General features: G+C 40.2%; 1 protein-coding gene across 4 annotated transcripts in view; it reads left to right on the forward strand.

The window, feature by feature from the left end:
* LOC122562098 (neuronal-specific septin-3-like) overlaps positions 1-17,150 on the forward strand; it is a 290,456-nt gene that overhangs the window by 113,187 nt on the left and 160,119 nt on the right. The window contains exon 1 of one of the 4 annotated variants that reach the window (XM_043714622.2): positions 13,153-13,328. The exons of the other annotated variants lie outside the window; for them this stretch is intronic. Within the exon in view, the coding sequence (XP_043570557.1) occupies positions 13,274-13,328 (55 nt within the window). The 5' untranslated portion in view covers positions 13,153-13,273. Of the gene's footprint in view, positions 1-13,152; positions 13,329-17,150 lie in introns of those variants that run through there. 4 annotated transcript variants of the gene reach the window in all.

Here is a 17,150-nt window from a genome sequence, read left to right on the forward strand (position 1 = left end):
GTCATTTTGCATATTTTAGCAGTGGTGAAAGTCAAAGCAGTGCATCTGGCTTTTCTACTCTGACATTAAGAAATTTGTCTCATGAAGACTGCATTGTCTTATGCTATGACAGGAACAGAATAATTCTTAAGACACATGCTTAGCAGAGATCTAATGGTGTAAACAGTCAAGCAGGAAGAATGTTTTACTGTCCATGAACTGTTTGGCAAAGATGTTATACTCTGGAAATGCTATTCCCAGAAGTATTGAGGCTAAATGAGCTAGGAATTTACACTGGTATATGCAAGATCTCTTTGCAACAGAGGCGGATGGACTTTGGGTCCAAATAAAGCTTTTGTAGCACTAACCTGAATATTCAATGCAAGCAACATTTCCTCACAGTAATCCTTTGGGTTTTACTGGTAACCATATAGCTGCTTCTGTCTGTGAAATGATATAGTTTAAAAGAAAACACAACTAACAAAATGAAACAAAAAGGGACTGATTTATATATAGTCTTGGTTGCTACGAAGGCATCTTAACTGGTGAGATATAGAGAATTTTAAACACTTCCCCTGATATTAATATTCTGATGCTAACTTTGTCAACTCTGTTTATGATATGTCTGTGTTGTAAACAAAAGACCATATTGGATTGTCCGGGTTTCATGTCTAGTGACATGTCATTGCATGTCCTGGCCTGTATTAATCCTTTGAATGTAAATTCATGACGTGGGTAGAACTTTTGCATGGCTGCAATATTTAAAAAGGCCTGTAGAAAACACAGTTAGACACACCCCCTTAATGAAAAAAAATTCCACAGCATCATCGATATGTAAAGATACAATAACTTTTTGTGTTTTTTTATTAAACTGTAGGCGACACTACTAAAATCATATTTGTTACCAATCTCTAGATGCACTGAGTGCGATAGTGGGCTTTCTCCTTAAACAACTGCAATGCTTGTTCTGCTGGAGCTCCCACTATAAGTGTTATGCAGAGAATTCCAGGCTTTTGACTAAGTGACAATGAAAGAAACAACACAATCTATTTAGTTAGGATGGCAAGACTTAAAGACCAAGTTAACACTGATGATATTCCCATGTCATAGCTGCTCTTGCCCCTTTTAGAGGTCATATGGTCAGGCGGTGCTAAAAGTAAATGTAGTAAGTTGCTATTATATACCCTGTACATGTCACATAGTAAACACAACACAGTAAAGGTAAACGGTAGATTTTCAGTTCTCTGAAGGCAGACCTGACCCACAGGACCAGGCTGACTACCACAGGTTGGGCAAGGCACTAAGTCCTCAATCCTACTTTCAACAGAACCAGAGATCAAACCCTTGCTGTTGGCAGAAACCTGATCCACACTAGCTGCCAAGCCACCTCAGACAACCACTCTCCCAATGAGTCTGAATGTTGTAGTCCAGATGAATGGATGCAAGGCTCCAATACCCATTCCAAAACATGGCTACCCAGGAATCTCTCCTGCTCTTAGTGCATGTAATTGGTAGGTGCTGGAAGGATTTCCAGGTTGATGCTCAGTCCATTTGGCTATGTTATGAACACATGCTCCTTGGCAACCAAATCCTGGAGGACCTTAAACTAGAGCTGCTGGCTTAGAGGCAGGGACGATATCCATTCTGCATGTGACCTGGAGGGTGGATACCAAGTATAGCAGTGAGTGTCAACAAAGCAGTCTGTCTTGTCCTGGATGTTGTTGCGCATTCCATCTAACTCTTAGATGGAACTCTTAATTAACTCCCATTTTGTTTCTTAAATGATGGAAAGGATTTGAGAGGCTGTGAGATGCACCATTCGAGGCACAATATCCAACCCTGGGCCTGTTCTTGTGCTCAAAATGCCATGTTTCTGGGGTTAATGGTGGTCCCAGGGTATTGATGTGGGATACTTGGTCTGTTGTTTTTACAAATTAACTCTTAATTATTTACCTATACAGATTTGTGTTCTTTATGTACCTTCTGGAGATTTGTAAGTAACTTTAATTTGTTTAGTCCAAAATTTAAACCCAGTTTGAGTACATGTAGAAAACCACAGCTTGTGGCTAAGAGGTGATGCAGGGTCAACATCTATGATGTGGTGAAGCCATCACGAGAAGGACTGGTTCATTAAAACAACCTAAATTTCAAAGTTGTTCTAATTGCAAGATGATTTGCACCATCACGTTGTGCTACAGATAAGACTGTAATGTTGTTCTTTCAGTTGAAGAGACAGATTGCTCCATGTGACTGCATTAGACAATATAATAGAAATGATTTTGAAGTGACTGAGAACGTGCTAGCATGAAAAGATCTTCCAAAGAAACACAGCAGCATATCTCTTTACCAAGTAAATGCACAAAATACATGTGTTGCCTTTCAGTTGTCTTGTATCTTGACTTTCAGATGAGTAAAGTCTCTGGAAAAAACCTTACATTTCTTACACAGTTTTACCTTAATATCTGCACTCTATAATTAAAATCTGCAACCATTTTCTTGTGTTCAACTATACAGAATCACAGAAGACCCACCTCCCTCATCCCTGTAACCCTGCATTTCCCATGGCCAATACACCTAACCTGCACATCTTTGGACTGTGGGAGGAAACTGGAGCACCTGGACAAAGCCTACACAAATGTGGGAAGAATGTCCAAACGGTCACCAAAGGCTGGAACTGAGCTTGGGTGTCTGGTGCTGTAAGGCAACAGTGCAAACCACTGAGTCAGTGTGCCACCCTCAAATTATAAAGAGATGACTGGTGGTGGTTTAACCTGAGGATCAACACATCTCAGACAGGAGAAAGTGAGGACTACAGATGCTGGAGATCAGAGCTGAAAATGTGTTGCTGGAAAAGCGCAGCAGGTCAGGCAGCATCCAAGGAACAGGAGAATCGATGTTTCGGGCATGAGCCCTTCTTCAGGCCTGAAGAAGGGCTCATGCCCGAAGCGCACATCTCAGACAGGGACAAGGTAAAAGAATTGGTGACCTCAGCTGGTATGTGCATTGAACCCACACTTTGACATCATTATACGTTGAAAACCAGCTGTCCAGACAATTGAGCTAACTGGTCCCAGTTAATGCACCGATCATATAAACAACAGCTGAAAATAAAAAGAAAATTCAGTTAGTCACACTTCGATAGGGACACAGGTTGGACACCTTTATGAGTTCCTTTTATTAAACTAGCATCTTCAATACTTATCAGAAAAAAAATTGATGGATAGAAGGTGGAAGCCTGATATCTGGGGAGCAGAGTCTAAGGACTTTTGCCCAAAATGTTGATTTTCCTGCTCCTTGGATGCTGCCTGACCTGCTGTGCTTTTCCAGCACCACACTGATCTCCAGCATCTGCAGTACCCACTTTCACCTTGGGAGCAGAGCCAAGTTTTTTAAACAACTTGAGTGAACTTGGAAGGTAAAGCTATATGTGATGAAGTTGAGTGTGTGGTGGAAGTGAGAGTTGTGCCAAAGGTCCCTTTCTGTTTCGGGATCAGTGTTAATCTCCCTTCCTTTCTTGCCTTCCTCTATTTATCCCTGCATGCATTTGACCCACACTATCATTGAAAATTGCATTAGCTGATGTAGTGTTGTCAGTTCCATAATTTTTTCAACCTTTGTCTAGTGTGTGGGAATATGTTTGGCCCACCTAATGAATATGGTTAAAGGTAGAGCACTGTCTATGATTAAACTAGTGAAATAAATGTATAGTTTTTTTTAGATCTTCTTTAATTGTCCATTCTGTACTAACTTTAAAAAGGATTATTTTCAATGGTTGAAATTTATTTTTAAAGTTTGTGCAATTGATAGAACTATCTTGTATATGATGTCTCATTCTTTCCAGCATTGAAACTGCCAGAGGTCCAGAATTGTTTGAACACATTAACGCTGTTTTAAGAAGCATTGGCCCAGATTTTCTGATGGGCGGGTAATCATTGTTCCAGCATAAATGAGAATTGCGCAGGGGGACTGTATGGAATTCCCATCATAGCACACTCTGAAGGAATTGCTTGGGAAATAGAAAATTTCACCAAGCAATTCCCCAGTTCTTGGACCCCTCTGAAAGTCTCCATGTAAATCAGAGAATTTATAGTTTTCTGCTGAAGTAAACAGTTACTCAGAAAAAAAGCTTAGCCTATTATATACATTGTCAAACTCCTGAGTAATTATTTGGTTGACCCAACCAAGCCTGTACCAGACTGCTGACAGCCTTCAGATCCTCATCCCCCACTCCCCACCATCACCTCCACCCCTCACCCTGAGACCCAACACTGGACCTAGCCTAAAATCTTCACTTACTTGGGCACTCTTGTATCCTGATACTCACTCACTGGGTACCCTATCCCTCCCTACCTGCTACTCTATTTACTTATTTCTGGATTAGTGGTGCTGGAAGAGCACAGCAGTTCAGGCAGCATCCAAGGAGCCGATGCTGCCTGAACTGCTGTGCTCTTCCAGCACCACTAATCCAGAATCTGGTTTCCAGCATCTGCAGTCATTGTTTTACCCTATTTACTTAGCCCCTTATCCTCACAGCATGCTAACCTCACACTTATCTCATGTATTTTACTATTTGACAACAGTTACAAAAGTGGCTGTCTGTGATCCGAGATTTTTACATTTCAGAAGACAATAATTAACTACCCTGAAAAATAGGTTGTAATTTGATTTCTCCTGACTGCTCTTCACTGTGAGGTACCTATCAGAATAGAAGTGCAGCTCTGCAATTCATTGTAAATTCACAAATTTTGTATCATGGAATAACTCACGGAATATTTCTAAAATGTCAAAATTTCCAACATCCTTGGGGTTTATTGCCATTCATTTAATTTGTTCTCTGTAATCTATTCCTATAAAATAATCTGCAGAGAAGAAATATTGCCGAGAAGCTTGAGAACAAAATTAAGAGCTCTTTACCAAAATGTGTGCCAAAAAGATTATTTGAAGGCACAAAAAGATAAATGGCTATGAACAATTTGGCATTACAGAAACATGGCTGCAGGATGACCAAGACTTAGAATTAAACGTTCAAGATATTCAGCTTTTAGGAAACATGGCAAAAAGGATAAGGAGGTAATGTGACACTGCTTATAAGTGATGGATCTGTACATTAGTAAGGAAGGATCTCCGATTAGAAGAACCAAACATAGAATCTGTCTGGGAGGGAGAAAGCTGGGAACTCCAGATCTCCATCACATCTGTTCTGGAGCAACTCTTTACTGGGGTTTCCTCCAACATCTCCTTTTCCCTCACCTAAGGAATCCCCTCACTGTGGGTGACATCAGACCTCAGCTACATTTAATTTATTTTGTACGTGTCTGGCATTGCCCTTTTCCCTCCTTGCCAGAACAATAATGGGGTTCCCTTTTTTCTCACTTTTGACCGCACCAATCTCTGCATTCAGAGGATCATCCTCTACCATAAAGGCCTCATCCAGCAGAATGATATCACCAAATATATCTTCACCCTCCACAAACATATGAATTGACAGTGAAGTCTGTCATATCTTGCTGCTAATGCATAAAATAATCTGATCGAAACATCAGTTCTCAGAATATTCAAAAGCTACTGACATTTGAAAAACTTGGCCAGATTTTCCAAGGAATGGCAATCTTGAGCAGATTGCCATTCTGCTCTGTTTTTACACAATGAAACATTCTGATGGGAGATTTTTTTTAAAAATGCTTTACAAAACCAGAATTTGATCACTAAAGAGTTAGCATCAGGAGCATTTTCCCTCAGAAAATGTAGTAGATACCAATTTTCTTTGAGAAATGGGTATCAGCTCAGTTGAATTTAAATTTCCAAACACAAAATTGATGGATTAGGTTTTTGTTGAGTATGGGCAAGAGATTTTCACTGAGGTTGGAGCAGACATCAGCAACAATCTAACAGGATAATGGAACAAAATCAAGCAATTCCTCCTCTTATACTTTATAGCCTGGCCTACTCCTCACTGTTAATTAGAAGATGCAATCCCTCCTGCGCCAAGATATAGTCCATCCATCATCAAACTTGAGAGTGCTTATATCTGTAGGCTAAATCCTAGCTAGAAATTATTTTTGTCCATGGAGATGTACATTAGGTATTTCAGAATGGATCACAAACTAACAACCACCCCATCTTAAGTTCACACAAAAGGAAGCAAACGAGTACAATAATTTAACGTATAGAATTTTGATCTAACCAAATCTCAGGAAAGAATGTCAAATTATCTTGGTCCCAGTCTGATACATTTCTAATAAAATAAATTTGGGGCAGATTCATCTCAATTTCTACTACCAATTAAATTGCATTTACAGTATTGGCAATCTCATTCAGAAACTGACACTGGACAGTGTCAGAGTGAATTGGGAACTGTTAATTTGAAGTTCAATGATAAGATGTTTTAGCGTGTTTTGAGAAGATTTGTAGCTCAGGCTGAGGTTTTGGATGTAGGTTTGCTCACTGAGCTGAAAGGTTAATTTCCAGATGTTTCATTACCTTACTAGGTAACATCTTCAGTGGACCTCATGCGAAGCAATGCTGAAAATTCTTGCTTTCTATTTATATGTTTGGGTTTCTTTGGGTTGGTGGCATCATTTCCTGTAGTGGCATTATTTCCTGTGAAGAAGTCACTTCTTCCTTTTCTGATTGGGGTGGGGGAGGGGAGAGATGGAGTCTAACTCGATGTGTTTGTTGATAGAGTTCCGGTAAGATGTTTTGTTTATTGCAGAATAAGAAAGCCTAACTCTCTTTCCTGACAGAAGCAATTCCTGTCTGCAATATGCCTAACTGTGATAATGGTTGCGAATAGTGTGGAAGTATTTCATTACCTATTTAAAACAACACAATAATCATTTATTAGCATTGTGGGATCGTGCAGCTGGGAAATATCAAACAAATTTAGGTAGGACATAAAATTACATTCTTAATCTTGTTAAAATTGTGAAAGAGGAACAATTAACTGAGAGATAGTTGTGTTCGTATGCTGCAAGGTTAGGTTCGTCTCTTGATAGTAAAGTAGAAAGTAATTATAAAAGGTTAGAAGTGCAGTAATGTTTAATTATCAGACATTATGCAATTTAATATTCTGGAGATTGCACTTCATCAACCTTTTACTTTAATAAGCAGCATTTATTGCTTTTAGCTCAGGAGATAATGTTCTATATGTTGACCAATGAAGTATATGAATAATGTTAAATCGGATGGTATTTAGAGTCATAGAGATGTACAGCATGGAAACAGACCCTTCGGTCCAACCCGTCCATGCCGACCAGATATCCCAACCCAATCTAGTCCCACCTGCCAGCATCCGCCCCATATCCCTCCAAACCTTTCCTATTCATATACCCATCTAAATGCCTCTTAAATGTTGCAATTGTACCAGCCTCCACCACATCCCCTGGCAGCTCATTCTATACACTTACCACCCTCTGTGTGAAAAAGTTGCCCTGTAGGTCTCTTTTATATCTTTCCCCTTTCATCCTAAACTTATGCCCTCCAGTTCTGGACTCACTGACCCCAGGGAAAAGACTTTGTCTATTTATCCTATCCATGCCCCTCATAATTTTTTAAACCTCTATACGGTCACCCCTCAGCCTCCGACGCTCCAGGGAAAACAGCCTCAGCCTTTTCAGCCTCTCCCTCCAACCCTGACAACATCCTTGTAAATCTTTTCTGAACCCTTTCAAGTTTCACAACATCTTTCCAATAGGAAGGAGACTAGAATTGCACGCAATATTCCAACAGTAGCCAAACCAATGTCCTGTACAGCTGCAACGTGACCTCCTAACTCCTGTACTCAATACTCTGAACAAAAAAGGAAAGCATACCAAACGCCTTCTTCACTATCCTATCTATCTGCGACTCCACTTTCAAGGAGCTATGAACCTGCACTCCAAGGTCTCCTTGTTCAGCAACACTCCCTAGGACCTTACCATTAAGTGTATATGTCCTGCTAAGATTTGCTTTCCCAAAATGCAGCACCTTGTATTTACCTGAATTAAACTCTATCTGCCACTTCTCAGCCCATTGGCCCGTCTGGTCCAGATTCTGTTGTAATCTGAGGTAATCCTTTTCACTGTCCACTACATCTCTAATTTTGGTGTCATCTGCAAACTTACTAACTGTGTACCTCTTGTGCTCGCATCCAAATCATTTATGTAAATGACATAAAGTAGCGGACCCAGCACCGATCCTTGTGGCACTCCACTGGTCACAGGCCTCCAGTCTGAAAAACAACCCTCCACCACCACCACCCTCTGTCTTCTACCTTTGAGCCAGTTCTGTATCCAAATGGCGAGTTCTCCCTGTATTCCATGAGATCTAACCTTGCTAATCAGTCTCCCATGGGGAACCTTGTCGAACGCCTTACTGAAGTCCATATAGATCACATATACCACTCTGCCCTCATCAATCCTCTTTGTTATTTCCTCAAAAAACTCCATCAAGTTTGTGAGACATGATTTCCCATGCACAAAGCCATGTTGACTATCCCTAATCACTCCTTGCCTTTCCAAATACATGTGCATCCTGTCCCTCAGGATTCCCTCCAACAACTTACCCACCACTGATGTCAGGCTCACTGGTCTGTAGTTCCCTGGCTTGTCCTTACCACCCTTCTTAAACAGTGGCACCACGTTAGCCAACCTCCAGTTTTCCGGCACATTACCTGTGACTATCAATGATACAAATATCTCAGCAAGAGGCCCAGTAATCACTTCCCTGGCTTCTCAGAGTTCTAGGGTACACCTGATCAGGTCCTGGGGATTTATCCACTTTTATGCGTTTCAAGACATCCAGCAGTTCCTCTTCTGTAATATGGACATTTTTCAAGATGTCACCATCTATTTCCCTACAGTCTACATCTTCCATATCCTGGTAAATACTGATGAAAAATACTCATTTAGTATCTCCTCTATTTTCTGGGGCTCCACACAAAGGCCGCCTTGCTGATTTTTGAGGGACCCTATTCTCTCCCTCGATACCCTTTTGTCCTTAATGTATTTGTAAAAATTCTTTGGATTCTACTTAATTCTATTTGCCAAATCTATCTCATGTCCCCTTTCTGCCCTCCTGATATCCCTCTTAAGGATACTCCTACTTTCTTTATACTCTTCTAAGGATTCACTCGATCTATCCCGTCTATACCTTACATATGCTTCCTTCTTTTTCTTAACCAAACCCTCAATTTCTTTAATCATCCAGAATTCCCTATACCTACCAGCCTTTCCTTTCACCCTGACAGGAATATACTTTCTCTGGATTCTCGTTGTCTCATTTCTGAAGGCTTCTCATTTTCCAGTCATGGCTTTACCTGTGAACATCTGCCCCCAATCAGCTTTTGAAAGTTCTTGCTTAATATCATCAAAATTGATCTTTCTCCAATTTAGATCTTCAACTTTTAGATCTGGTCTATCCTTTTCCATCACTATTTTAAGTCTAATGGAATCATGGTCGCTGACCCCAAAGTGCTCCCCCACTGACACCTCAGTCACCTGCCCTGCCTGATTTCCCAAGAGTAGGTCAAGTTTTGCACCTTCTCTAGTAGGTACATCCACATACTGAATCAGAAAATTGTCTTGTACACACGTAACAAATTTCTCTCCATCTAAACCGTGAACACTATGGCAGTCCCAGTCGATGTTTGGAAAATTAAAATCCCTGACCATAACCACCCTATTTTTCTTACAGATAGCTGAGATCTCCTTGCAAGTTTGTTTCTCAATTTCCCTCTGACTATTGGGGTGTCTATAATACAATCCCAATAAGGTGATCATCCCTTTCTTATTTCTCAGTTCCACCCAAATAACGTCCCTGGATGTATTTGCGGGTATATCCTCCCTCAGCACAGCTGTAATGCTATCCCTTATCAAAAATGTCACCCCCCTTCCTCTCTTGCCTCCCTTTCTATCCTTCCTGTAGCATTTGTATCCTGGAACATTAAGCTGCCAGTCCTGCCCATCCCTGAGCCATGTTTCTGTAATTGTTATGATATCCCAGTCCCGTGTTCCTAACCATGCCCTGAGTTCATCTGCCTTCCCTGTTAGGCCCCTTGCATTAAAATAAATGCAGTTTAATTTATTAGTCCTACTTTGTCACTGCCTGCCCTGACTGTTTGACTCACTTCTGTTCTCAGCTGTACCAGTCTCAGATTGATCTCTTTCCTCACTATCTCCCTGGGTCCCACCCCCCCACCTTACTAGTTTAAATCCTCCCGAGCAGCTTTAGCAAATCTCCCTGCCAGTATATTAGTCCCCTTCCAATTTAGGTGCAATCCATCCTTCTTGTACAGGTCACTTCTACCCCAAAAGAAATTCCAATGATCCAAAAATGTGAATCCTTCTCCCATACACCAGCTCCTCAGCCATGCATTCATCTGCTCTATCCTCCTATTCCTGCCCTCACTAGCTCGTAGCATCAGGAATAATCCAGATATTACTACTCTTGAGGACATCCTTTTTAAATTTCTGCCTAACTCTCTATAATCTCCTTTCAGAATCTCAACCTTTTCCCTTCCTATGTCGTTGGTTCCAATGTGGTAAATGACCTCAGTCAAGGGGCTTGTTCGTGGTCAGTCAGATCTTTGGTCCTACCAGAGCGCTGGAAGCAATTTTGTATCGTGGTCAGACGTGTATGTCAAGGAGAAGAAGTCCAGGAATACAGACAGGTCTGGCAGGGGGCTGAGAAGTGGAGGTTTTGGGCTGGTTTTAGCTGTGATAGGAGTAAGATGGAAGTGGATAGAAGAGCTAATAGCGGACATGCACAAGTAGGAGGTGGTGGCGAGGTATCTCTAATGACTGAGTAGAAAATGCAGAGCGCAGGTAGTGTTCATAGTTTTGGAGGTTGAGATTGATTAGAGCTGTTAAGTAGCTGTGATGCATTTAATACTGAGTGTTGTAGTCCACAAGTCTTGGTGAATTGTGTATGAAGTAGCAGAGTTAGAGTAATAGTGCCCCTGTAAGGGTGAGATCACAAGAGAGAAGATGGTGACACTTATCCTTGCAGAGTACTAAAGATAACTTCCTTTCTTCAATGCCAGAAGTCCTGCTTCACGTGGGATGCTGCACCGACCAAGATTGTAGTTTGGGTCCAGGCTGGTTTGGACTGCTCGTATGACCTTCTGTGGCAGTCTGTTGGATAAAGGAGCACTTTTCTCTCCACACAGCCCACCAGCTTCCATGTCCCTGTCAGCAAAATGGAGAGAGGGTTTTCCTTTCCTCTGGGCTAAATGTAGAGGCTCATGCAGTAATGTGAAGGCCAGCTCTGGGCTTGTAGCATCTGAAGTTGGGCAGCTGGGCTGTAAACATTATGCCAGTGGTGTGAGTGCAGGAAAACCCCTACAGTGGCAACACTTCTGCCACTCTGGCTACATAACTCCCTCAGAAGGCATGCAAGAGCTCAGTTGCATCAATCATAAAGAGTGAAGTCGACATTTGAAGAGTTGCTCCATTGTGAACTGGAGTCTCACTCGATAAAAGGGAAATTTTGGCCCATTTGCTTGTTTGTTCCCATCGAATTATTTTATGCTTGCTTTACCGTGTGATCTCACCTTCTCGGGAAACACATTCTAGCCTCAGTCAAGACACCCAAATCTGAACCAACACTGATATTTTGGGGCAACAATTAGAGTCTGCAAATTGACTGCTGTTTTTCCCAACACTCCAAAAGTATTAGTAAATGTGAAGCATCTTTTTGAAATGTCCTGAGGTTGTGAAAAGCTTTATGTTCTTTTGTTTTTTTTTCACTCTTTCCTAAAATACAACCTTTAATGGATCCAATTAGTACCACCATATTCCACACTCTGAAATTGCCCTTTAACAACCTAGAAACCAAGTTTTTCCCAACAGGAAAGCTTAAAGTAAAAGGCAACCAACTTTAAAGATAAAGGTACAAAATGAAAAGAATGCACAACAAAAATAAATAAATATGAAAACTTCAGTGCCAATTTCAACAAGTACAACCTTCTCAAAAGGTACTTTGGCTGAAAGACACTTATCCAACTTTGGATATACCTTAACAGCTGCATAATATTTACACAAAATTAAGTCGGAGTCCTCAGGAAAGAGGTGCTTGGCATGGCTTGCTATGTTTTCCATGCCTCTTGCCAGATGTCTTTTGCTTTTTTGTTTTGATCATTAAAACTCTTATCAGTCCAAAAGGCATGATGTTATTGGTTTCGGCATTATGACTAGTTGTATGTAGCAGACCAGAACAATAGGAATTATTTCTCAAGAAGACCATATCCACAAATCATTATGCTATATTTCTGTTGAAACTGATTCTTAAATAACATTAAAAGCTGAAAAATATGCTGATTTATATTTATAAAGGTAGTTTTTAAATTAACTTGTGATTCCTAGTTGAATTATGTGAATTAATAGGATTGGCAATAGCATTAGCATTTCAGATAGGAGCAAGCTATTATTAAATTAATACGATTAAACTGTAGCATGCACTATAATCAGCCTTTTGTATTTTATGCAAATTTGCATAATTGTTTGTGGCATGTGTTCAATTTGTGGGAAAGGCTGCTCCATGAGTTTATAAATTTGGTTCAATTCAAACTTCATTCTAGCAATGCAGTTTTATAAAGCAGACGGGAACAAAATCTATCTTTTAACTGATGGTTAAACATCTGAAGGAACAGATGCGGTCTTGTTTGTCATTGATGAAGGTAATGATTTGAGGCCAATAGGATATGACTAATTAGGATAAATATAATTTGCAGCTTTAACTACGAGGTCAGAATGTTTTACAGCCTGGTGATGGCTGTAATAATGTTCAAGTATAGTTCAGGATAATTTAAATAGTAAGAAAAATGTTCAACAATTCGAAATTGTAGAACTATACAACTGCGCTACGAGGGAAACATTCTTAAAGGTCTAACTTCTGCTCGGCAGTTTTAAATGAGACTTGGAAACTCATTTAAAACATTTGTAGCATACAAGAATCATTTTGTTCCGCTGCCGCTAAACAGTGCTGCCCCCAAGCTGCTATTGATGCTTTCCGCTTCAGTGAATGTACCACAATTCACAGCCTTTTGATAGGCGTCTCCGTGAGCCAGTTAAATTCCTGACCAGCTTTCTGCTCGCATCTGCGAGAAGGGTGGGTCCCATCCATTCATCCTGCATGCTTTTGCGTAGTTCAGTGCAGTCAACCCCCACTAAAGTCAAAAAAGTTATTTTAGTAAGTACTGAAGACAAAACATTATCTCAGCTCAAAAGAAAAAGGCTGCTGGGATTGTATTGCAATTTGTTTTTGGGATCTGTATCTGGAGTGAGACTGAATCAGGGTCGGAAAGTATTTTGGGAAGATGTCTGACATATCAGTTAATGACCAGTTGGAGGGAATTATATCAGATTTTGAAGGTTTGTGACTCTATTCTAATTGATACCTGTGTTACCTTGTGCTTTATACGTTGGCCATACGGAAAGCAGACGTGATTTGCAAGGCAGTAAAAGACATGTAATGTCTTTGTGCTTTGTTTAACTCATGTAAATATAATTGTTGACAGTGACAATTTGTGGCTTGTTTACTTCTAAGTAGAATAACGATCGGAATTTAAACAGAAAATGAAATTTCTTTTTGTTTGTAATGTTAAATACGATTGTAAAGTGTAGATCTCTTATTTAAACTAAGAACGCAAAGTCTGTTTAGAACTGGAGGCTCAGTTTGAGGTCTCTGCGAAATGCATTAAATGGGGAGGCAAATGCTATTTCATCCTCTGCAGGAACATTCTTGCCTGTCATTCCTTAGTATTCTGTTCTTACTCTGACGTCTTTCGTCCAAACACCAACTTTCCCGCAGGATACTAAGTTAACACATCATTGTTGTATGTGGCTCTTTAGTTCCTTTCCTTTACAATATACACAGCAAAATTAGTTGAAAGCGCAAGATTTGAGGGAGGTTATCCGATTCTGAAAGGGCTGCATTTCCCTCGGCAAATAAGGGTAGGGAATCCTCCAGGCCAATACGTTTCAAAGCTGGTTTATTTAACTAAACGTGAAAGCAGTCCAACTTTGTTAAATGATATTACCATTTTACAAGTCTTTGTGATCGTGTAATCCAGAGTAAATGTTTCAGGGGATCAACACTGGCTGGGAACATGATAAAACATTAGACTAAGTAGAGATGGGTGAACTATATCTGCGTTGTTAATGGATTGTGCTCCGTTAGCATATTAATTCTGTTGCAGGAGACATACAAAGTAGACTTCTAAGGTACTTTAAACGATCATACGTCATCATTGACCTTTTGAGTATACACTGGCGAAGCACTGATACAGTAAAACAGCAGGAAATTACAAAGCCAGGGATGCAGAGGCTGAATCTGTACTTTATACTTGAACAAAAGAAACAATTGAAATATTTAATAAGTTACTGTATTTTCACTATTGATGGCCTTGACATGATCGAAGGCAACTTGTTTGTTGGCTGTATGCCTTCAAAATGAAACTTGTCAATTGCCACTTAGCAACTTGAGTGGTTAGATAATATTGTCTCAAAACTAAGTCTATGTGCGTATATGTATACAATTGTATGTTCTTCATTGTTAGTTGTAACAATATAATTAACTTTTAAATTGCTATGTATGGCATCAGGCTGGCACACTCTTGATTTAATATCTCAACTGTTGGGCAGCATTTTGCATTATTTTCTTAATAACATGTTGATCTTGATTACACTGTCAAGTCATGGTGTGTGACTGAATCTAACTGTGTCACTGACTGAGCTGAGCAGCTTCCAAATCTATAGAGAGAGTCCCCAAATGTTGTACTTGACTTAGTTTGTTCTTCCATGCTACATAGGCACACTATCAGTTACCTGGCTCTCCAATCTATCTATTTTAATGTTTGGGTGATCTGGGCCACTCTGAAGAACAGAGCTGAGTGGGTCTGAGCTCATTTGTGAGCAGAATATTTGGTGAGATCAACTAATTCGGAGAACAGGCAACTTGTTTGGCCTACCATTGAAGAATTGGAAGTGAGCTGAAATTTTATGGAGACGTAGGTTAAAAACTTACTCAATCACTGGAGTATAACACTAGGGTTTGTAGGTCAGAATTTTGACATAGACCATCCAGTGTTCCATCAAAACTGGTGTACTGCATGTTAGGGAAGGATAGTTGTTGCCTTTACCTGTTGAGGTTATATGTGGCTCTTGTTGCATATGGATGCAACTGCACTTGAAATATCGAGCCATTCCGTTTATCAAGAAACTACTTAGTTCGTGAGGACATCACATTCTCAGAGCAACTAGAGATGAAAATAAATGCCAGCCATGTTAGTAACACCCAAAATTCAAACGTTGTCCATACTCAATTTTTTGTTAATTTTGAAGGCATCGCTTGCTAGGCCAGCAATAATTGCTCATCCCTAATTGCCCAGAGGGCAGTTGAGAATTAACCATGTTGCTGTGGGTGTGGAATCACATGCAGACCAAACCAGGGAGTGATAGGTGGTGGAAATGTGTTGCTGGAAAAGCGCAGCAGGTGAGGCAGCATCTAGGGAACAGGAGAATCGACGTTTCGGGCATTAGCCCTTCTTTCCTTCCCTAGCTTATTAGTGAACCAGATGGGTTTTTCCAACAATCTGCAATGGGTTGTTTCATGATCATCATTAGACTCTTGATTCCAAGTTTTTATTGAATTTAAATTCCACCATTTACCGTGGATGGGATTTGAACCTAGGTTCCTCAAACATCACCTGGGTCTCTGGGTTAACAGTCCAGCCTACCACTAGGCAGTCGCTTCCCCTAAAGTTAATAAAGCCAGCTTGCTAATACTATCAGAGATGGATTTTGTTGACTTTTTTTAATATGGTGGTGGTCAGACTCATGTCATCTCACTAAAGCTGGTAAAAGTATTTAAATGCCCACAAATGCACATGTCGCCAATCCAATGAGGCAGGAGACCCTGTTTCTCCCCTTCTATGTTGTGGTTTTGTCCTCTTATTAGTCATCAGAATTAAAATTTCATTAACAAGGCATTAACTTTGCAACCTAAAAAGCTAGTGAGATTCTAACTAGCTGCTGAATACACTATGGAAACAGTCTAGACTTTTGCCCACTACTTCCATGTCAGTTTCTCAATCTCAGGTTGTTGAATTCAGTTGAAGAGTCAAATGAAAGGTAAACTAGTTTATTTCTGCCACCTCCCTTTCTGTCTCCTCCCCTATAAAAACAAAAAGTGCTCCACCCCTGTACATAAAGAACTAATTACCAAAGCATTGAAAGCCCTGACAACACATCTGAGGCGCTCTTATGACCTCACAATATGGAGCTATAGATGCAGCTTCTATTATCCAGAAGGCTAAATGTAATTGCGCCAGACATAGTCAAAGCTTCTCACAGTCAATTTGAACTTTAGCCATAAGTAATTATACCGTCAGCCCACCCCCTACACAATAAATAAAGGAGCCCTCTCAAATCTGTAATAATTACAGGCTATCCATTCATACAAATATTCAACTCCGTACTCCTAACCTTTATTTCCTTTTGAAGCTCTGCAAATGTGCCACCGTGGGGAATTGCAGAAAGCTGATTCTGCTAATTCAAAAAGCACCATGCAGGATAATTTCACATGTTTAAACTGAGTTTAATTTTAATTTAAAGTCACTGAACAAAGTTGGAAGTAACAACCAAGGGCTTTGTAGGGAAGATTATGCCATAGTGCAAAAGCATATGGACAATGATCAGAAGGAAAACTGAAGGTTTTTTTAAAATTTGAAACTGTTGGGTAATTTTGAAGAGAGTTTCCAGATATAGAACACAATAGGTGAAAATGTCAAATTCAAAACCTTTTCATTAAAAGCCATGAATGCAATGAGGAGAGAGTGTGATGCTGGAAAAGCACAGCAGGTCAAGCAGCATCTGTGGAGCAGGACAATCTACGTTTCAGGCATAAGCCCTTCATCAGGAATGAGGCTTGTGGGCTGGGGGGCTTTCTCCTACATGAATGCAATGTACACATCTTGATGTAACACTACATAGTTTAATTCATGACATTACAGGTTTCAAGTTCTATTTAGATTATTCCAATGGCATTTGAATAGAGCACAGCTGTCCATGCCTCATTGACCATTTGGGCACATGTTTTGGATGCTGGGAGTTGCAAATATCGAGATATTCTTGGAGTTGGCCTGCTAGCAATTTTGATGTTTAATCCCTGCAAATAGTTTACATCTGACTGTT

This window comes from Chiloscyllium plagiosum, unplaced genomic scaffold (assembly GCF_037043375.1).
Source record: "Chiloscyllium plagiosum isolate Xiang-an unplaced genomic scaffold, Cpla_swu_hap1 HiC_scaffold_25, whole genome shotgun sequence".
Taxonomy (NCBI): Eukaryota; Metazoa; Chordata; class Chondrichthyes; order Orectolobiformes; family Hemiscylliidae; genus Chiloscyllium; species Chiloscyllium plagiosum.